Genomic DNA, 23,184 nt, shown 5'->3' with positions numbered 1-23,184 from the left:
CAGAACTTCAGTTTGGTTGACTTACAGAGTCTTCAAGAGGTCATCATTATCTCAGACCATGATGAAGAACCAGAGGGGCATCTTGGTGACTTGGTGAAATGACTTCCATCAGCTCCAGATTTCTTATCTAGTCTCCCCTGTTCTCACCCTTCTTGGATCTGCACAGGCAGACAGATTACTTCTCTGGTTTGTCCTTTTGGCAGATAATTGAGAAAGAAGCCAAGAACTTTATTGATGAATCCTTTAAGACTCTTCGCTCTGCAGAAGCTGCTTTTGACATGCTCTTAAAGTTTAAGCACATCCGCTCCCGGGAGGCTATCAATAAGCAGATGATGATGAAGTTTAATGATATTTTGGTGCAATACTGCAAAGAGGTAATTTTAAGCAACTTAGAAGTCGCCGTTCTCTGCCCCCTAAGCCTGGCAAATGGTGAAAAGGTGTACAGAGTATAAAAGGAGCCAAGTCCAAACAGCTTCAGAGTTGTTTAAGAGATGAAATCCAAATCTAGGGAACCTAAAGAATTTCCTCCAATAATTATGTCATTTAATAACCCAAGTTATACAATCAAAGCAAAATGGATTATTTAATATAATTGTGTTTTGGATGCCCGCTATGGTCTAAGCAGCATGCCAGAAGTGTTGTTGGATCTAAAAGAAAGATGGGACCATTTTAGCTATAGTTGTCTTGAGTCAGGCTCTAAATTTTGGCTCTTCTTAATTGTGTGACCTGGAGCAGGTCACATTCCCTCCTGGGCCTCAGTTTCCTCATCTCTAAAATAAGGGACTTAGACTAGACAACCTCCAAGGTTCCTTCTAATTCTAGACTGATGATCCTGTGATACTATAAGCAAGGATTAAGGAGGGGATAGTAGAGGAAGCTTCAGTTTCTCCTAAGCCAATTGGTATTTTGCTAGCTTTTGTCCCGTGGACCTGAGCTGATCCTCTACCGGATCCATCTTGGTCATCATTTTTATCCCCGAATCTCAGCTTGGCATTTCCCAAGAGATTGCCAGTATTGGGACATTTCTCAGAGACTTGAGTGCCAGTGTTACCAATGTCATGTTGGTACTGAAACCAACCAAAAATATCCCACTTCTATATGTTCTATACATATTCACTGATAGGAAATACGTAAAGAATCATTCAATGTAGTCTAGAAAATAGTATTCTAAAGAAATTGAACTTTGCCATAATTATCTAGATGATTATGAAATATGCTCCTTTTTGGCTATGGAGACTCGATTATTTGTAGTGGCAAGAACAGAATTAGGACTGTTGCCTTGACTCTTATATCACACTATTGGCAAAAAATATTAGTACATGTCCTAGTGAAGCCCATCTACACAAATGCATGAATGACTGAGGTTTAATGATCATAAAATAGTGACACTGTGGAGACTAAACAGAACAAAGAGTCCCTATTGGCAGAGAAGAAGCTATTAGAAAAAAAGACTTTATCATACCTTAAATCTTTCTTTAAAAATCCATTTTTAATCTTTAATTTGTTTATTAAAGTTTCCAGATAATAGACCAATATTTTTTTATTTTGTTTTTTTCAGGTCGACATAATTAATAACTTATTTGTCACGAATCTTGAAAACCCACCCCTATACAAGAATCACCCACCAGTAGCTGGTGCAATATATTGGGAACGATCCCTCTTCTACCGGATTAAACATACTATCCTTAGATTTCAGGAAGTGGAGGAGATATTGGACAGTGACCGAGGATGGGAAGTAGGTGGCTTTTGCATCAATTTCTGTATTTTACATTTTTATTCTCGATAAAATGTGGTTTCCATTTCCAGTTGATTGTCAGAACTGGAACAATTCTGTCTCATTAACTAAAACTGAAATCCTTTAATAGGTAAAACAAAAATATCTGGAAGTGGGTAGGAGAATGAAGGAATATGAAGACAGAAAATATGAACAGTGGAAAGATATGACAGAGCAGACTCTACCAAATCTTCTGAAAAAAAACCTACTTGCGAAAGTTCGAGCTACTGGACACGCAACCCCAGATTATGGAGGACTGGTAGGAATCTCTTCCATGATTATAGGACTCTTGTTTACTTCTTTTAATGAAACCGATATGTATTTTAAAAATTAAAGAGTGAAACCAGGAAATGAGGAAGTTCGGGTAAGGAAGAGAGATCAGAGAGAGAGAGAGAAGGAGGCCATATGTGACTCCATGGAATGATTCTCCCCTTCAGACTTTGACATTTTAAAATGTACCAGGTTTTAGAGTATCAGATGATGAAGTCAGTGTCCTCTTCCTTGTCAAATTTGCTTCTATTATGATGTATATGTTTTATTTGTTTTTGGATCAGTTTCATTCAATTATGCATTGTCTCTTCCATAGCCAACTGGGGTCCCTGATGATACTGAGGCTGCCACAGACAAGGGGATTTACTTTGTTATCAATTTTTCTCCTGCTCTTAAAGAGATTATTAATGAAACAAAATACATGGAACAGTTGGGGTTTATTGTACCTGAATTAGCAAGAAATGTTGCGCTTCAGGAGGACAAGTTCATTAGGTAAGAAGGTCCTTTGGGGAAGGCACTTTGCAATATAAGCCTGCAATGGGGCAACCTTGTTTTTCCACAGGGGTTTTGGGTTTTTACTTAACAACACTAGTGAGATGTGACTGACTATTCTTCCAAGTTGAAGGATGTACACCCCACTTCTGGCTTCAGTTAATTTTCATAGGAACAGCTCTGTAGCCTTAGATAAACTTGTTATCAAGTTGGGGAAATGATGACATTGTAACGCAATCACATTATTAAAGAGTTCTTCAAGGAAGGAAACGAGTAAAGGCCAAGGTCTAGTGTATGTGGAGGAGTAGTGGGGTGCAGTGGGAATAACCCTAGATTGGGGGCCACCAACCTTGGTTCTCAGGGGTGATTCTTTTACTAATTAACTCTCATGGTGGGATCTCTACATCTCAGGATTTAAACTTCTGCAACGAGAGGCCATTGGAACAGATGACCTCTGATCTTTTGAAGTAGATTCTTTGGAGTGGGGATCAGAGCAGGAAGAGAAGATTCTGGGCTAGAGGTGTCATTGAAGCCTGCATGAAGGACAGGCATTTTCCTTCATCTCCCAAATCACTTGAGTCAGTCAGCACAGGATCATTATTGAAAGGATGGAAGAAGGAATGAGCATATTTTCCTGGATTAATCTTTAGCTAATAAACATTTTTGGAACTTTAACTCCATCCTCCTTAGGTACACGGAAGGAATGAGACATATATTGGATCATTATTATTCACTTTTGGGGACATTAAATGATGCAGAGTCAAATCTTCTTGAGGATCAAATCCAGGAGTTAGGGAGAGTGTTCAAGGCTGGACACAAGCGACTGAATTGGAATTCCCTGGGTAATGTAATTCTTTACTTTTTTAGATAGAATTGAAATTGAATAACCACTAAGGTGATTAGCTGTTTGTTTTTTTGGTAAGGCAGCATAACTGCTATAGTTGAAAATTTTTTGAATGTTAATTGGTTCTAATCAACATAGAATTACAAATAAAACTTGATTTAGGAGGTTTTGTTCTAAGAGATGACCTTTGTTCCCCTATTTTCCTCAGTATTTAGTAGCAAATAGTCTAAATGGGTGACTTTTCCCTTTTTTTAGTAAGTCAATGATTCCATTACAAAAATAAAAGACATGCAAAACGTATTTATTTGAAACCAGAACTGTGGATTGAATTCTAGGGTTCACTCACCAGGCTCTTGTTCCCGTGGATGAACATGACCATTGAAATGAGCCCCGGGGCACTGTCAACTGAAGATATGTTGGTTTTGAGGTCTGTGGTTGTTTCCACCTGTATAAGAACCTACATATGTGATGTAGGCTTCAATGAAAATAGCAGTAATCTAGGATTTGAAGATCCAGGGCATTCCCTTATACATAAGAAAAAGGCAGTTCTTTATGTGGAATGACATAGCCAATAGTTTTCACCAAAGCTGAATTGATACCTGAAAAAATCTTGATTATAGCATACCTCCAGGTGGTCATCTAACCTTTCCTTAAAGACTTTCTCATCTGCCCTTTGACCATGGAACAGGAGGGATCCTCCCAAGAGGAATCTTGTCTATGAGTTCATCAGTCTTGTGGAGACAAGATAGGACCACAAAGCCATAAGGAACAAAAGACATTTTGGGGCAGCGTAACAGAAACAGAGGACAATGTATACTTTTGCATTCTAATACAAATGGTTTGCTAACCAAAAGCATATTAAGAATAACATATATAGAATAGAATATCTAAGAATTTATTGGCTCAATACATTGCAATGACCCATTTGTCTCATTTCAGCTACCACCAGTGATATCACCATCAAATGCCAGCAGTTCAGAATAATAAATGTTTTTTTTTTATTTCACTTGGTGCTTTCTATCCTCCATTCCACCTCTCACTCACAATGTGATTGTCTTAAAGGGACAAAGGATAAGACAGTTAGGTTCTTTTTAATTCAATTGCATTTTATTTTCAGTTCCAAATTGCCTCCCTTCCATCTCCCTTCCCCACCCATTAGGAAAGCAAGAAAAAAAATCATATAACCAAAATTGTCCATTTTCCCTCCTATGAACCTTTCTAATTTTTGTTTGGTTTGGAATTCTTCCCCATTCATAGATCTGACAGGTAATTTCTTCCATGCTCCAGTAAATTGCTTATGATAATACCTTTTATACAGACAAGAAAAAAAATTTATTACAGAAGGAAGTCAAAAAATATCTGCTTGTTTATCCAAATCCTGCCTTAGACTCTAGATGTCTTACTGTGCTTGTCACTGAACCTGTCTGGACCTCAGTTTCTTCAACAGTAAAATGAGGAAGTGGAGATTGATGGCTTTTGAGGTTTTTCCTAGCTCTATCACTAGAGTTCTATGACTGACTTTATTTCCATTCTCTAGCAGTATTAAACAGGGTTTTGCTTATCTTGGCTTCCCTTCAGACCCTCTTGTGTAATAACTCTTACTTTCATGTCTTCATACAATAATGATTTTGTTAGTGGATGGGAGAATCACCTTGTCTGAATTCAATAATTTTGTGTCTTTCTCTTTTATGGACTAGTGGATTGCACTATCAATTGCGAATTGGATTATATCTAAGTTGTGAGAAGTATGAAATGAGAAGAAAAAAAATAATGCCTTTCTTTAAAAACATAGGTATTGCTGACTACCTCTTTCGGTGTAAGGAAGCCATGGGGAAATTTGAGTCTCTTGTACACCAGATTCATAAAAATTCTGAAGACATTGCATCTAGGCTTTCAGTAATAGAAGGAGTAAATCTCTTTAAATACCCAGCTCCTAAAAATGAAAAAGAACTTCCTGGTAAGCTTGAAATTTTTTCCTCTATTTTCTGAAAAAAAAATCTGTTGTTATGACTGTGCTTTTTTAACTCAGTTATTTAGTAATTTTCTCGAGTAATTTTTGTTTATGTCATGAATATCATTGTGAATAAGACATTTTAAGGTAATTCTTAAATTTTAATCCCTCTTCTTTCCCCCTCCCCAAACTTTTGATAAAGAATCTTGTTATTCTTGTGGAGAAGATGAAGAGATTTATAGACTGGACAATAATCCAGTCAAATGGATTCAGAACTAGTTGGTTGAACAAACAGAAAGAGGAGTGACTGTCAGTGGTTCTCTGTCAACATGGCAGGAGGTCTCCAGTGGAATACTGAATCCCAGGAATCTGAACTTGGCCAAAAGAAACTTGACAGGCCAGAGCATCAGGCTGAGCCTAATGAGATGAAATTCATTAGGATAAATAAATACATTAGTCTTAGACATGGATACAAAAAAATGAACATCACAAGTACAAAATGGTGGAGGCATGGTTAGGCAGCAGATGTTCTGAAAAAGATGTGGGGTTTCTCGTGTACTACAAGCTCAATATGAGTCAGCTGTGTGATGTGGCCTCCAAAAGGGCTGCATGAAGAGAGTCATGGCTTCTAGGAATGGGGGGAGCGGGGTGATGTCCTTCCAATCTAATCTGGAGTATTGGGTCTACTTCTGGGCGCAGAAGAGGATAACTCTAAGGGTGCAGGGGCTAGATAGAAAGAGAAATCATTGATGGAGTGCTTATTATGTACCAGATGTTATGTTAAGATCCTAGCAGACAAGGCAGTCCCTGCCCTCCGGGAACTTACATTCTGGTGAAAGAAGATAATGCAATGAGACCGGACAGGAGGAGGAGAAACCCAAGGAATAAGTGAGATGAACTGTGGCTGAAATCTTTTCTGAAATGGTCCCAAGGAAGGAATCGTCAATCAAGAGAGTAGATGTCTGGGGTGGGAGAGTGACAGGCAAGAAGGAGAAGGAGGAGGAGGAGGAGGATGAAGTCCATAGAATGAGCCCAGGAGTGAGATGGAAGATTTTAGCCAGAAGAAGAGAAGGTGGAAGGGAGAGAAGATAGCTGTCTTCAAGTGTCTGAAAGATTATTGTATGAATAATTATGGAAGGCACTTTTCAAGCTTTAAAATATTATTATGATTATAATTATTATTGTAATTCTCTACCTGTAAATAAAAGATATATAAAACTATTGTATGGAGGAGGGATGATCTCATGAAACTGCTTCTCTTTGGCACTGGAGGGCAGAACCAGAGTAGTGGTGCCCAGAGCACTTTAAGAGAGACTTCAGAAAATACTTCCTTGTCCCAAAATAGATGGGCTACCTTGAGAGAGGGAGGCTTCTCCCTTGTTGGAGATCTTCAAGCAGAGATTGTCATACTAAAAACAGTTGTATTACTATATGTTGGCTTCCACTTACAGATGGAGGGAACATAATTCATTGTCCAGGGGTCTTTAGCTTTGTCAATAAGAAATATAAAGATGACTGATAGTTTTCTGGGATCACTCAGAGGTGATCAAAGGCCAAAGACAACACATGATTGATTTCCATACACACAGATTGATTCTTTTTTGCTATAGAAAATCTAAGTCAAGCTATTCGAAATAGAGATATTTAAAAAACGTTTCTTAAGGGAAAGGAAGATGACACCCTGTATGAATTTTTATTTTCCACATCTTCTAGCATCACAACTTTCTCTGGCACCATCTGATGTTCATGTTAGGTTGTCTTCTAAATAACTGTATGATAATGGTACTTGTTTTGTGTGAGGTACCAGAAACCGAGGATGAATAACCAGAAACAAACATTACTAGGCTCATTTCTTGGAGATGGGATAGAAGAGAGGCAAGCAAGGAAAGGCTTGTCCTTTTCCTTTTAGTAGTTCAGATCATGGCATCCGTGTTGGATAAAAGTCATTAGCCCATCAATTTTAAAGATGCAGGTAGCCAATCAAAGGAGACCCCCCCCCATGTTAAATGCAGGGGCTTCATATTAGATAAACTAGGCATGTTCAAAGGTCCCTCAAAGTGACTCTGTTAAAACTGGATATGCTCAGAGAAATCCAAGCCATAGTGTCATCTCTTTTAAGGATATCTCTACAACTCTCACATTGGTAACTGGGTCTTCCAAACCTCCAACTTTTCAAATGTGGTTCCTCTCAGGAGCTTGCCCCCCAACTATCTGGTTCAGTACTTGCCCGAATCACAAAACCAGAATGATTAAGGGTTTGTCTGCACATTTTGATAAGGCTATAGCATAGTTTCTTAAAGTTGTTGATTGATGAATTGGAGATGAAATGAATTTACAAATCCACTTACAAATGAATTTACAAATATAAAGGTAGAGCTTAGATTCTGTTTGAGAAGGTAGAGATACCAGATGTTCACAGATCAATAAATCCAGGATATATACAAAGCAAATAGCACAATAAATGAATAAATGAATGTTTGAATAAGTGAATGACAGTTGTTGCAAGTTTCAAATGAGATAATAATAAATTGTCATTTTAAGAGAATGCATGAATGAAGGTAGGGGGATGATGAAAGTATTCTATCTCTGGGAGTCAGAATACAGAGATTCAAGTTACCTAAGAAAAGACAGAGAGGAAATGGAGGGTGGAACACAGAAAATTTACCACAGGGTCTCAGATGAGACTCAAAGATAACTGTTCCATAGAAACAACAACTTAAGTTGTTTTTTTTTCCCAGAAAAAAGATAGTTTTCTCTCATTGTTCACAAAAGAATTGCTTTCACATCAATTATTTTTTGGTTGTAAAGATATGAGTCTATTTGGTGGAATTGCTTCATTGGATGGAAAAATCTTTTTAAAAAATATTCTTAGTATTTTCTTCAAAAAATTATCAGCGAGGGAGTGGCTAGGTGGCGCAGTGGATAAAACATGGGCCCTGGAGTCAGGAGTACTTGGGTTCAAATCCGGTCTCAGACACTTAATAATTACCTAGCTGTGTGGCCTTGGGCAAGCCACTTAACCCCATTTGCCTTGCAAAAACCTAAAAAAAAATTATCAATGAAAATTTATAGCAAAAATAACTAAGTAGACATTAAAATTTTCCATGATTAATATATAACATTAAACTTGTGACCTTTTTTGCAGGTGTGAAGGAATTCTTTGAATGTATTGAGCATGAAAGAGCCAAAGATTTGGATCACATGGTCAGAAAATACTTTGCTATAGGGCCTCTGCTCACCAAAGTAGAGGGCCTGGTGATCCACACAAACACAGGCAAGGCCCCCAAATTGGCTCCCTACTATTTGTACTGGGAAAATAAAATTTATGAAGCCTTAACAAGATTAGTCCTAAAGTAAGTTAATCTAAAAACCTTGGTCTAGCATGTTTATGTTATTTGTAAACCATTGCTTCTAAATTGGTACCTATCCGCCTCCTGCTTGCATTGTTAGTGTGATTACATGGAGATTGAGAGCCCAGAGCTGTCTTCCTCCCTTGAAATTGGAGGTCCAGAACTCTGCCTCCCTACTGGCCTTCCCCAAAATATACCCAACTCCAGGATGCTCATTTAATAGTAACTTCACTCCTCCCCGAGTGTTAGACATTCATTACTGTGTTGGATACACTTGGCTCTTTGGTTTACTTGGCCACATTTACTTTTTTCTATGAAAACAAGTCAACTAAGACTCTTTCTTTCCCCCACCAGGAATTTGCAGTCATTCAATACATTAGTTCTTGGGAATGTCCCTTTATTCCAAACTGAAACTATTTTAAGTGCTCCTGAGATCATTCTTCATCCCAGTGCAAATGAGATCGATAAATTGTGTGTCCATTGTGTCAGAGACTGTGTAGAAGTGACTAAGGTGAGTACTGTGATGGCTCCAATGCTCTCTCCTAACCCTAAAGTCCATCTACATTCTTAGATTGACCATTGTCATTCTCTCTCTCTGTCTCTCTTTCTCTCTCTGTCTCTGTCTCTGTCACCTTGTTCCATATCTCTGTTTCTTTCTGACTCTCTGTGTTTCTCTTTCTCTCCACAGAACAGATGAAGAAAATCTAAACGGGGGAACTCATTAGCACCTTGGGGAGTGGTGCAGGGAAAGGGATCCTGTAGTGGGGAGGGATTGAACTGAGCTGTGTCAGGAAAATTAAGAGGCTGAGGTAATGGGGCAGAGTGTTCCAGGTTGTGGGAGACCAGTAATTATGAATCTATTGTGTGATGACACCTAACATAGGACATGGCAGATATCTGTAGTGGAAAGAGAACTGGATTGGGAATGAAACTCCCTGGGTCCATGCTCTGTTGCTTCTTCATCCTCTCTGTGTGACCTTGGGCCTCTATCACTTTGGACCTCTATTTCTTCCTGGTTAAAAAGGGACTTCTAAGCTTAATTGAAGTCACAGCTTGAGTCCCACATGTCCATTTCCCTTTACTCCGATTCTTTCCCAGAAGCCCTTATGCATGAACCTGACCAGTGATTTGGAAACTATATGCAACTAATCACAGAAGGGACTAGGCTGGGGGAGAATTAGAAAGAGAACTCAAGGCTAAGCTGTGCTGATAAATCTTGAAATAAAGAAAAACAAAAACTTTTTTTTGAGTTGAACTGAATAAAACAGCACCAGTGAACTTGGAGACCCATTGAGATAGAAGGTGTCAAATATTTGAAAAAAGGAAAGCACATCCTGAAAGATAGGGACAAACCCTCCTGGACAGGCCCTGTTGACACCCTTGGGAGTCATTCTCCACCCTTCCCTCCCCCTGTCCCCAAAGTCATCAAGTGCAAATCTGGTGGATTCCACCTTGGTCCATATCTCTTCATTCCATCTTCTCTCTAATAACATCTTCATCACCTTTATCACTGTCCATTTGGATTATCACAATACCTTCTTCCCTCTGTTACTTCCCTCTACTACTCTCCTGTTTAGCCATGGGGATTCTCTTGCTGAAGAAGAATTAATGGCGTCCTATTGCCTCCAGTATAGTTTGGCATTTAAATTCTTTTAAAATTTGACTCCAGTTCACCTTTCTGAGCTCAGTGAATATTTTTTTCCTTTTACATTTTCTTCATTCCAGCCAGTTTAGCTTTTTTTTAATTGTTTTCCATATTTGACATTCCATCCCTTGTCTTGGAACCCCTTCACAGACCACTTCTTGTGCCTCAGATGTTCTCTGTCCTTGATTTTGCCTTCAAAGTATAGTTCAAACACCACCTTCTACAAGGAGCCTGCCCTGATACCCTCAGTTACCAAGAATTATTTTTGAAAGGAATAAAATCTGGGCATCTTTATCCCAACTCTAACTTATACTGTCTAGAAGAAGCTAATCTCTCCTTAAAAATCCTAAAGTATCCATGAAGGGTCATGATAGTGTTCTAATACTATCAGCTTAAGCCCCAATTCCAGTGTGTTTTCCTCATTATCAACCACCTGTTACAATGAGTATCTCCCCTATATTAATTGGTTCATTGATTATCACCCCACTCTCAGTTTGCATCATTCATCAATTAGCTTTTACAAAAGTATATTTACCAGCATGATATAGCAAGCACAGAGGTACAAAATGTTCCTCCAAAGTGGGGCAAGACTCTCCCTACAGAGGGGCAAACATTTGTCCCACCAAGTTCACAGCTATATGTAGCATAACCAGTGAACGTGTGGCTCTCATGGTCTTAGCTCCCAAGCTGAGCCTTTGCTTAGACGGGTCTTCCTTGTTGCTCTTTGGGACTGAGCTAAGCCATTAGATGCCATCCCTGTGCTCTGACAATACCCCTCAGCTTTTATAATGTCACAAGGTCTTCATTTCCAGTCCTCCTTTACCTAAGAGTTCCTATTCTTCAATGGACATAAGATTGGATAGCAAGGTCATAGGCATGGTGGGCGAGGGGCTTCCCAACCTGGAAGCGTACAGCATTTCTTCCCTTTGGTTCACACTGCTTGAGTGAATGGTGATTGGGCCACTTAATGACTCAATTCTGGTGTAATAGCCAATAATTCAAAAGTTTTACCCTGCAGTAAGTGATGCTCTTCCCATCATCACCCATGTTCAGAGGCAGGCTCCCTGGGCTTGGCCTTCCTTGGCAAGTCCACAGTGCTTTGTGTTATTGCATTGTGGAGAGAGCCAGTATGGAGCAAGGAATAATAGCAATAATAATGATAACAACTAGCATTTATATAGCTTTTTAATATTTGCAAAGTACTTTCTATGTTAACTCAATCGATCCTCACAACACTGCAAATCAGGGACTATTATTTACCCTCATTTTATAGATAAAAAAGCGAGAAGTTCAGATGACTTGCCTAGGGTCAAACATCTAGTAAGTAACTGAAGTTTTATTTGAATTTAGGTCTGTGCACTATGGCCCCACCCAGTGGCCTTTGACTTACCTTTAAACTCTGTAAGCTCTTAGAGCAGATGCCAGTCTGCATTGATGGAGAGAATTTCCTCCTCCAGGAGGTCCCTACATCAATGAAATCACAGACCCAATCTCTCCTCTAAGGTTTACAGAAGATTTTACATGTGTTTTCTCTTTTGATCCTCACAACGCTTCAGGGAGGGAGGCAGCAGGTGCTAGATCTTTATTTTCATTCTGTCTTATCATACTATAACTTTTTTTTTTAAAAATCCAGGCTGTAATTTATATTAAATATTGAGGACCAATTCTTTTATTTTAAAAAGAAAAAATTGAGGTGGCTAGGTGGTGCAGTGGATGGAGCACCAGCCCTGGAGTCAGGAGTACCTGAGTTCAAATTTGACCTCAGACATTTAATAATTACTTAGCTGTGTGGCCTTGGGCAAGTCACTTAACCCCATTTGCTTTGCAGAAACATAAAAAAAGAACAATAATCCAAACTGACTCTTTTATAACCCAAGGGTCACTGGTGTGTGAGCCAGAGCCCAGTCTAACCTCTGATCAGTAGGATCGGGCAAATTACTCAGTTTGAGTACATCCCAGTGACCTCTGCAGTCAAACAGAAATAATGATCATGAGCTGTCATTTTGTTTTGTTTTTTTGGTATGGGACATTGATTTCATTTTAGGGAGTTAATAGGAAATTTCCAATAAGGAAACCTTCTCTACCTGTGAAGGTCAATGCACAGTCCTAAAGAGTTGCTTGGGGACATTTAAGAAGTTAAGTGACTTGTTGAGGGTGATGAAGCCAGTATGGGATAGAGGTGAAACTTGAATCCAGGTCATCCTGATTCTGAAGCTGTTCTTTACTACTGCACCACTCTGTTTTGGTGTATAGCTGTTTTAATTTTTTTTTTCCTTTCAAAGAGATCTCATTTGGGGATGGGGGTGATGCAGCCTGTAATGAGATTAGTGTTGTACCCCTAGATGACATCATTCACGTTCAGGTGTTCTCAGCCTTTTTGTGTGTCCTGGACTCCTTGGACAAGTTAGTTTAGGGACCCCTTTTCAGAAATGTATTTTTTAAAAAAATTGGAAGAATTTGCAGAATTTCAGTTTGAGGTAATTTTTTTTCTCCATCCACATTCCCCATTCTCCTCTACCTTAAGAACCTCTGTTATTATTCATCTTTAGCAAGGAAGAATTAAAATTCATTTGCCAACATTAGAAACTTCAAAGCCTGTGCCTAAACCTTTTTTTTTCCTTTTCTCCCCTTGAATCTCTAAGCAATTTGTTCGATGGATGAATGGTACCTGCATTGAGTGTCCCCCCCAAAAAGGTGAAGAGGAGGAACTCGTCACACTGAGTTTTTATGATGACATATACCAGAACCCCCAGATCATGGAACAGGCCATCATGATCCCCCAGAATGTGCATAGGGTCCTGGTCAGCCTCATAAAGTACCTGCACAAATGGAAACGCTATCGTCCCCTTTGGAAACTGGACAAGGCCATCGTCATGGAGAAGTTTGCTGCCAAGAAGCCCCCCTGTGTGGCCTATGATGACAAGCTGCAGTTCTATTCAAAGATAGCCCATGATGTGACGCGGCAGTCCCTGATCAAGGATGACCAGTGCATCCGCCTCCAGCTGGGGCCATTGGCCTACACAGTACAGGAGAGCGCCAAGTCCTGGGTGGTTTCTCTGGGAAGACTTCTTAGCGAGTCAGCCAGGGAGGAGCTCTTCCTTCTCCACGAGGAGCTTGAGGTATGTGATTGCTCTGTTCCTGCCAATGGGAAAAAAGACCATCTCATCAACAATCTTCACTCTGAACTGTTTTGCTCATAAAGTCTTGCTACTGTTTCTTTATAGATCCTGGCAAAAAATCTCAAGAGGCCTCCCACTAGTCTGGAAGATCTCAAATTTGTCCTTGGGACAATTGCTGAAATTAGAAACATTTCCTTTTTAGTGGAACTGAGAATTAAGGATATTCAAGAGAGATACCGGACCTTGGCAATGTACGACATCTATGTAAGTGATTTTGCATTTCCTAAACATTTTTGTGACTGGGCCACGTAGTCAAAATTGTGTTTAGAAAGATAGAAGATGGCCTGAAGTTCCCTGGCTCCCTGAGCTCTTCATCTTTTTTTACTGTCTTTAGTGAACACTTCCTTTTTGTCCTGTCTATAGCATGCTGCTCAGAGTTGTTTCTATTTATTATGTGTTGGGTAATGGGGATTCAAAGAAAAAAAAACCTTAACTCCTAAGGAATCTCCATTTTACTGGGGGCAAGAGATGGTGGCCCAACATTCCATGTATCTAAATGAATACAAAGAAATACAAAATGTTCCCACTTTGAGAAGGGTGAGAAGGAAAGGCTTCATGGAAAAGGTGGGGGCTTGAGTGGAGCCTGGAAGAATCTCTAAAGGCAGAGATGGGGAGGGAAGACATTCCAGGCAGAAGGACAGCTATTGCAAAGACATAGTAATGGAAATGGAGGGTTGGCCTAGAATGTTGAAGGGTGGAAGGACAGTCATGGCAATGAGGCTGTCAAGAAGGGCCTCCCACCTTAGAGAGTGGATGGCTGACCACCAGATGAAAGTTTGTATAGGGTGGAGAGAGAAAAGTTTTGATAGGGCGGAGAGAGAAAAATGCACAGAACTCGAGAAGTTGTGGCTGACCTTACTGCTTTCCTATGGACTTTGGAGGCTGAGCTGGGAACAGAAGTAAAGCAAGTGGCAAAGTTCAAGCATTGGTGGGCAAGCACAGGCCTTTCTATGGGCCAGAAAGTCAGTCCTGATCAAAGAATAAGAGAGTGAGACAGGGAGTGAGTACCCACTGGAAACTGATATCTGGAGCTTTGCCATGTGTTTTATCAGCCTACAGAAGGTGAGGAGAAAGAACTAGCTTCACACATTGAGGACATATGGAAAAACCTCTTTGCAGAATCAGTGGAAGTAGAACATGCTCTTGGGGGAATCAAGAAGACATTTACAGAGGTACTTTTTTTGGTTTACATTATAAGTACAATGAAGGAAAAAGGGGAAATGAAGGAATGGGGAATGGTCCAGTGGAACAAGCCAGGTGCAGCCCGGTGTGGAATGGACTCCTTGTCTGGGAGTCCAGAAGATTTGAATTTAGACACTTAAGAAAGTCTTTCTGGGCTTTGATTTCTTCATCCTTAAAATGGAGTTAGAATATAAAATGGGATTGTTGTGAGGATCATGTGATATCATGTAAAGACTTTTCAAATCTTAAAGCTATAAACATTCCCTTTTAATCCTTCTGGGTCTCAGCTTCCACATCTGTAAAATGTGAACAAGAATATGTGCCCTAAGGGGCAGCTAGGTAGAGCAGGGGTTAGAGCACAGGCCCTGGAGTTAAGAGGATCTGAGTTCAAATCTGGCCTCAGACACTTAATGATTACCTAGCTTAATAGCTACCTAATTAATAATGACCTTGGGCAAATTGCCTTGCAAAAGCCAAAAAAAAAAATGTGCCCTAACCCCTTCAATAGTTATGGAAGGAGAGGGCTTACATCTTTTAAAAAAGCCCCAAACTGTAGGATGTTATACAAATGTGAGTTATTCTCATTATTATTACTATAATAGCTAATCATCCAAATTGCTCTCTCAGATCACTCGCAACCAAATTGGAGATTATAGTCATGAGATATTGGACTTTTCGAGTCGTTTTTACAAGGAAGGTCCTGGTTCTGTCGGTGACAATCTTGATAAAGGTGAGGAAATGGATTATGAATAAGAATTTCATTGGAGAAACAGTCACTATCCATTCATGAAATCACCATATAATTTCCCAGGCATAGAATTATTTCTCTGATATCATTTTCCAAGATATTTATAATGGATGTAAATATGGAACCCAAGAGTTAAGTTATCATTAAGCAATTTTAAATATCTACTGTTGTCACTCATTGTCCACTGGGAGATTCAGCATGCAAACAACTGTCTACAAACAAGGTTTTATAGATAGGATACATTGGAGATAATCATCAGCATTGGAGTTAGCATAGAGGGAGACTGGAATCACCTTGTAGAAGGTGAGATTTTCATTGAGACTTAAGGAAAACCAAGAAAGCCTCAAGACAGAATTAACTAGGGGTTAATATCCCAGGTTTTCAGAGCCAGTAGATGGAATATTTTATGCAATCTATCTGTGACTGGGAACTTATGAACCTTTTTTCTAGGAATGGAACTCTTAGCTGTGTTTGAGAAGGAGATGCTGAAGCATGAAAAAAACCGCCAGGAGCTGGCTAATGCTGAAAAGCTCTTTGATCTTCCAATTACGATGTACCCAGAACTATTGAAAGTACAGAGAGAAATGGCCGGATTGAGGCAAATCTTTGACATTTATGCTGCACAGAAGGTAAGTCACCCTATAGGCAGGCAGGTAGATCTAGAAATATCGGAAACACCTGGGCTCAGCAGAAATTTGACTCATCCCAAGACCAGAATAGGGTTTTCTAATTCTTGTTTTCTAAGACTCTCTACCCTTTGTTGTGCTATGGAGTTGGAGCAAACCAGTCCTCAGAGTAAGTCAATGGTCATCTTCATACTTCATATGAATTCAGGTTATCATCTATCCCAGAGTTGTCAAATTCACATAACTAAGTTTTATCTGTACAAGATTAAAATGAAATTGGGAAATGTTTAACACAATGAATATAAATATATGACAACATAGATAATGTTAATTTGAGTTTTCCAAGTCACTGATGTTCCTCCCCTCACCTCTTTATCTATTTGAGTTTGACCCCATTTGTCTACATTATCGTTTAAATAGTTGAAATGTAAAAAATATAGTGGATTATAAATACATTAATAAATAATATATTCTATTTTGTTTTCCCATTTTATTTTTTTTTCTAATTACATCAAAGATAGTTTTGAACATTTCATCCTTTTTTTTTTTAAGTTTGCCCAAGGTCACATAGCTGGGTAATTATTAAGTGTCTGAGGTCAGATATGAACTCAGGTCCTCCAGACTCCAGGGCTGGTGCTCTATCTACTGTGCCACCTAGCTCCCTGAACATTCATCCTTTTGCAAGCTTTTAGTTCCCACATTTTTCTACTACCTTCCCTCCTCATGGCAGGAATCAATCTGATACAGGTTATATATGTATAATTAAAATCATTTATTTTAACTGAATTCTGTCATATCAATGTGAGTTTAGCTCATAGTATAGAGTTAAGCAGTTTAGAAGTTGGAAAGGGACCCAAATGGCCACCCAACCCAATCAGGACCTAGCTTCTCCAATCTTTGCTTGCAGACTTCTAACAAAATTGACCCTAATCAGCCCATCCCCTTTTGTTTGGAAGTTTTTGATTATCCAATCTAAATTCAGCTCTTTGTAATCTCCCCTAAGTTAGATCTCCTTAGACAACCTGTCACTACTAGAAGATAACTGTTAGCCTCAGTTATTGGTCATTCAATCACCTCCTGTCTGCATGGCTATTTTGGAAGAGTTCTGTCCACCAGATAGCAGAACAGGCCTCAGTTTAAAAAAATAAGTCTTTGTAAGTCTATTGATGCTAAGATTTACTACATAGAGAATAACTTACATTTACATAGTGCATGAAAGAGGGGAAAACACTTTACACCTACAGATTACAGGGGATACTTGCAAAAACCATCCTTTTTTGTCTCTTTGGAAACTCAAAAAAACCTTGTTTTTTTAGACCTGTTGCTTGTTGTTCTTCCATACAATGGGCTTATGCTTGCAAAACCCTCAAATCAGAAATTTCTCTTTTAAAAATATTTTTTAATAAAGATTTTATTTGAGTTTTGAGTTTTACAATTTTTCTCCCAATCTTGCCTCCCCCCCACCAAAAAGATTTTTTTTTCATTAATTAGCTTTATTTGTGAAATTAAATTAACCCTACGTCAAAAGATATTTCAGGAGGTACAGTATTTGAGATGCAAGTCATAACAATTCCCTCATATTTGAAATTTTGTTCACAGACTTAAGTTAATCCTTTTCACAGTTATATCAAATCAAGCTTTACTATATCTGTTCTCAAAGTTGATTATGATTTGTTTACTAATTCAGAAAATATTGAGAAAAGACATTAATAGAGAAAATACTGTATAGGCTATATATAATTCTTATAACCACATAAAAACTTTGGAAGCACTTTAAAAAGTCAGAGAACATACAAATTGAAAGAAGCAACAGTATAAGTACATAGAACCAATTCCCCTATAAAATAAATCTTGAAAGAATTGTTTGAATATAAGAAATTGTTTTCACGTTTTGTAGTTCTTTTGTAGTTCTTCTACTCTTACTTCAGTAAGAGGATACCTACTGGCCAATGATATGAGGTCCTACTTCTCTCAAACAACCCTTACCAAAAGATTTTTTAAATTGAAAAAAAAGATAGTGAAAATTAGACTTCCTAAAATTCAATTTGTGTTGTTGTCTAAGGGATATCTTGCTAACTGAACCTGCTGTGTTTTCTTAGGCTGCCAAAGAAGAATGGTCTCAGACATTGTGGATTAACTTGAACGTTCAGTTTCTCCAGGAAGGAATTGAGGGCTTCCTCAAAGCCCTCAGAAAACTTCCTAGACATGTGCGAAGCTTGTCGGTAGCCTTTTATTTGGAAAGCAGAATGAAGGCATTTAAAGATTCTATTCCTTTGCTTCTAGACTTGAAGAATGAAGCTCTGAGAGAGAGGTCTGTTCTATTTGAAACATGCCCCTTCCTCTCCTTCCTCCTCCCTGTCCCCTACAATTTATAGGTAAAGAAACTGAGGCACAGAAAGATAGCCAGGGACACATGACTAGTGACACTGGATTTGAACCCAGGTCTTCTTGACTCCTAGGCCAGTGTGGGTACTGTGGGTATCTTGACTCTATAGCTTCTCAGTGTTGGGCTTATAGGTCATCTCATCCAACCCTTCCTTATTAAAAAAAATACCTTATAATCATCTTTCGATTTTTACATACAGTAGCTTCTCAGTGTTTCTCTTCTTCTCAGTGAATCCTCTCTTGTAACCAAGAAGTAACCTTGTCTGACAGCATATGCAACATCCAGCCCCTATTGGCCCCCACTTCTCTACTGGAGATTGAGATTGGACATTGCCATTAATAGTGTTTTTGTTATATTTTCATAATATTTATGTATATTGCCTTCCTAGTTCTGTTTTCTTTACCCTTCAAATCAGAGAGTGAGTCTCCCCAGACAATGCTGCCTGCTTCAGGTCCAGTGTATTCTGTGGATTTATATTCACTCAAAGCCATAGCTCAAGAACCTTCATCTTTAGGCTTACCTTTGATTGGTTCTTGTCTTTAGTTATCACCGATGACCAAAATGACATCCCTATGTTTAAGACAAATTACAATGTTTTCGGCTCTGGCTGATCAGACCAACATGAACTTGGAAAACTCTACCATAGGTTGGGCACAAAAAGGCCATGCGAACTTTAGTTTACCTTAGTTTACCTTTATTCATTGTATCAGAGGATGCAATTAATTTAGATCAAAGGCATGCAATAAGATAGTTAGAAAAGTAGCGATGCGACATTTTTTCCTATCCAACTGGGACATTTCCCCGGATACACAGGTACCGTTAGTAAGAAAAATAACTAGGACAAATAGATGAAGGGCGCCGCTGATGCCTCTGTTATGGCAGGCCCACTTGTGTCTTCTGGAGAGGCGATTTTGTGTTTTTGCTGGGCTTGCTCCGAGTTGGTCCTGCAAGGCTAATGATCTAACCTGGACATAATCTGGTGATCCCGAAGGTCCTGCTGGGTCTCTGGAAGAAGTAGCTTCACTGGGTATTGCTACTGGGGGCAGTAGATGACAAGATCTGTAAACAAGATCACCACCCTGCAGCTTCCTGGAGTCCTCTTTTTTTTCCTGTCTGAAGAGTTTCCGTGTCATGATCATCTGATTCTGCCTCCAACCTCTTCCACACAGTCTGTCCCTCACTGCCCTGGGCAGGAAACTTCATGGGTTTTCTACCAAGGTTAGGATACAATGCAAAGCTCCTCCCTCTGCTTTGCCTTTAAAGTTCTTTCCCTTCTGGCTCAAGCCTCCCTTTTAGAGATTTGTTTCAAGTGACTCCCTTTCAGGTAGTCCAACTGTTCCCTAAGCTCAGTATTGCATCTCCCACCTCCTTGCCTTATCCCAGGCAGTGCCTCATGCCTAGGCTTCTACCTCTTAGAATTCCTAGTTTATTTTAGAGCTCTACTCTTTCCTTCATGAGACTTTTCCTGATTTCCCCAGCTCTTAGTGCTCCTACCTTCTTCTAGTTATTATGGATATATAATTGTTTTTCTTAATGTTGTTTTAATGTTTTTATATTTCCAGTGCTAGAAATCAGGCAGCAAGCATTTATTAAGTGCCTACTATATATTTTGGCACACAGTAGATGCTTAAGAAATGCTGCTTAGATTGAATTGTAAATTATTTGCATACCTGGGTATTCTCTCCTATCTACTAAAATAGAAGACTCCTTAAGGGTAAGGATTTTGTTTCATTTTTTTTTTTTTTGGTTGTTGTTTTTGCAAGGCAAATGGGGTTAAGTGGCTTGCCCAAGGCCACACAGCTAGGTAACTATTAAGTGTCTGAGGTCGGATTTGAACTCAGGTCCTCCTGACTCCAGGGCTGCTGCTTATCCACGGCGCCACCTAGCTGCCCCCTTTGTTTCATTTAAAAAAACAACAACTTCATTTCTCCTTCTTTCTAGTCCCTGACCACCCAGAGCCTATACAGAGTGGTCAGCCAGTATTTCTGTAAATGAATGACACTGCATGCATAGATTAAATAAGACTGATCATATAATGGTTCATTTTTAGACATTGGAAAGAACTTATGGAAAAAACTGGCATATTTTTTGAGATGACACAAACATTTACTCTGGAAAATATGTTTGCCATGGAACTTCATAAGCATACAGATGTTATCCAAGAGATTGTGGTTTCTGCTGTCAAGGAAATCACAATTGAGAAGGTGAGGGAGCTGATTTTCAAATATAAAAACCTGGAAAAAATGTATTTCTGTTCCAAAAGAAGCCATTTTATTCCTATGATTCCTGTTTTTGTATTATTTTTCACTTGTTTTATTTGTGTTCAATTCTTTCTTGACCCCATTAGGGGTTTTCTTGGTAAATATAATGCAGTGGTTTGCCATTTCCTTCTCCAGCTCATTTTGTAGATGAGGAAACTGAGGTCAACAAGTGTCTGGAGGTCAGATTTGAATGCAGAAAATGAGTCTTCCTGACTACAGGCACTGTACTCTATCCACGGCAGCAACACTTAGCTGCATTATTCCTAACTGTTTTTCTTTCATTCTCAAAGAGGACCATGGCATCAGGGAGATGATGTTGTGACATGCAAGTGAATGCATTTAAGGAAGGGAGGGTTCTGTAGCCTCACTTTCCCCTCTGGAATCATCTGGATCCAGTGACCAGATACAGATCAGGATGACTGGAGAAGGTCCTGGATGCAGTGGGAGACCTTGGCCTTTTTAGCTGAGGTCCTTAATAATTCTTAGTTTTGTGGAGGCAATGCCCATTCAGTGATTAAGATGAAATAAGAAACGAGGCAGAGAATGGCCTCTTTTACCTAATTAAAAAAATCAGTCTGGGAGGGGACGACCTCAGGGTCTTTCTGGCTCCCCCCCCAAAAAGAAAATTGATAAAACACAATTTCTTGATCTGAACATTTACTTTCATACAAGTTGTATTTCTCCAGTAGAATATAAACTCCCTTGAGAGTTTTAAAAATATTTAAAAATTCTCATTTGATTTTCCCCACCTGGTGCCTAATCACAGATTTTCATAGGAGTAGAGGCTCCAATAAGTGAATTGAATTGCCTTGAATTTTATTTTCAATTGCCCCAAATAACAGAACAGAAATTTATGGCAGAATTGGAGGGAAGAGAGAATTTCAAGGTTTTTTACAACCTGATCCTACCTTCCCAGCTGTATTTGGAGTGATTCCCTGCCACTTTATAATCAAGATAAACTGTCCTTTCTTGCTATTCTTCATGTGGGCTGTCCCCTCTCCCATCTCCAGGCCTTTCCATAACCTGTCTGTCCTTTCTGTGCTCAGGGCCCTTCCTCCCTCACCTCAGGCTCCTCTTCCTGCAGGCTAAGGCCCCTCTCCTGTCACAGGTTACTTTTAATCTATTTTGTATGCATTTTGCCTATAAAGTTATTCACTTTATTTTGTGTATGTTGACTCTTTGTTAGAGTGTGAGGTCCTCAGGAGGTTGAGACTTGTTTGTATCTCTAATCATCAGTGCCCACTACAAGGATCTGATGGATTGAATCTTTTTTTTTTTTTTAATATTCACCAACAGGGTGTCAAGGACATATTAGACACCTGGGAAAATATGAAATTCACTGTCATTAAATACTTTAAAGGAACTCAAGAGCGAGGATACATTTTAGGGTCGGTGGATGAGATCATCCAGTGTCTTGATGACAACACTGTTAACCTGCAGAGCATTTCTGGAAGCCGATTTGTTGGACCCTTTCTGAATACTGTGCACAAATGGGAAAAAACTCTTTCCTTAATTGGTGAAGTTATTGAGGTAAGGGGAAAAAATCCAAGAGCGACTCATGTGGCAAGGTTTGTTAGGGCCAGTGAAGAGAATAGCAATAATTAATACTAATGAACATTTATCTAGTATCTGTTATGTGCCAGTTAGTGGTGTAAGTACTTTCCAAATATTCTCTCATTTTAGCCTCACAACAACCTGGGATGTAGATCCCTATTTTTCAGATGAGGAAACTGAGACAAGCAGGTTAAGTGACTCACCCAGGGTCACACAGCTGATAGATGTCTGAGGTCAAATTTGAACTTAGAAATTGGAATTTTGAACTTAGAAGAATCACTTTATAATGGTGGCATTGTGGGCATTGGGATGTAGGAGTGGGGGTTCTCCTTGTAATTTAATTACTTTCTGTTTAGGTTTTCTCTGTTTTTGGGTATGATTAAATTTGAACTTGCCTCACTTACTTTTCCAAGAACCTCTGGGTGGTATGAGATGATTTTTCACATCTCTCTTCTACTTCTCTAAACTTGTTCATGTCTTCATCTATCATTCCTTCCTTCCTTCCTTCCTTCCTTCCTTCCTTCCTTCCTTCCTTCCTTCCTTCCTTCCTTCCTTCCTCTTATCTCTCTCTCGCTTTTTTTTTTTGGCAATGCAATAAGGTTAAGTGACTTCCCCAAAGTCACATAGCTATTATTAAGTGTCTGAGGGCAAATTTGAACTCAGGTCCTCCTGACTCCAGGGCTGGTGCTCTATTCATTGCACTACCTAGCTGCTCCCCCCCTTCTCTCTTACCTCGATGAATGAATGGATGAATGAATAAAAAAAATTTGATAAGCCATTACTATGTTTCAAGAATTGGACTAGTTGTTGGAAGTTGTGAATATGAATAGAGAACATGAGATGGTCTTTATGTCAAGGAGTTTACCCTTCAAGAAGAAATGTGGAAAAATGTGGAACACATAAATTTGCAAATGGGTGAATG

At 39.1% G+C, this 23,184-nt stretch overlaps 1 protein-coding gene across 1 annotated transcript in view; it reads left to right on the top strand.

Annotated features, from left to right (window-relative positions):
* Positions 1 to 23,184, top strand: part of DNAH10 (dynein axonemal heavy chain 10) — a 154,816-nt gene that overhangs the window by 38,930 nt on the left and 92,702 nt on the right. The window contains exons 12-27 of the mRNA XM_074202238.1: positions 204 to 374; positions 1,559 to 1,735; positions 1,866 to 2,033; positions 2,361 to 2,536; positions 3,227 to 3,378; positions 5,173 to 5,337; positions 8,477 to 8,684; positions 9,036 to 9,192; positions 12,969 to 13,445; positions 13,551 to 13,709; positions 14,558 to 14,677; positions 15,315 to 15,417; positions 15,886 to 16,064; positions 18,161 to 18,372; positions 20,498 to 20,651; positions 22,005 to 22,238. Coding sequence (XP_074058339.1) covers positions 204 to 374; positions 1,559 to 1,735; positions 1,866 to 2,033; positions 2,361 to 2,536; positions 3,227 to 3,378; positions 5,173 to 5,337; positions 8,477 to 8,684; positions 9,036 to 9,192; positions 12,969 to 13,445; positions 13,551 to 13,709; positions 14,558 to 14,677; positions 15,315 to 15,417; positions 15,886 to 16,064; positions 18,161 to 18,372; positions 20,498 to 20,651; positions 22,005 to 22,238 — 3,012 coding nt within the window. The remainder of the gene's footprint in view (positions 1 to 203; positions 375 to 1,558; positions 1,736 to 1,865; positions 2,034 to 2,360; positions 2,537 to 3,226; positions 3,379 to 5,172; positions 5,338 to 8,476; positions 8,685 to 9,035; positions 9,193 to 12,968; positions 13,446 to 13,550; positions 13,710 to 14,557; positions 14,678 to 15,314; positions 15,418 to 15,885; positions 16,065 to 18,160; positions 18,373 to 20,497; positions 20,652 to 22,004; positions 22,239 to 23,184) is intronic.

This window comes from Macrotis lagotis, chromosome X (genome assembly GCF_037893015.1).
Source record: "Macrotis lagotis isolate mMagLag1 chromosome X, bilby.v1.9.chrom.fasta, whole genome shotgun sequence".
NCBI lineage: Eukaryota > Metazoa > Chordata > Mammalia > Peramelemorphia > Peramelidae > Macrotis > Macrotis lagotis.
This window is presented reverse-complemented; position numbering and strand designations above follow the sequence as displayed.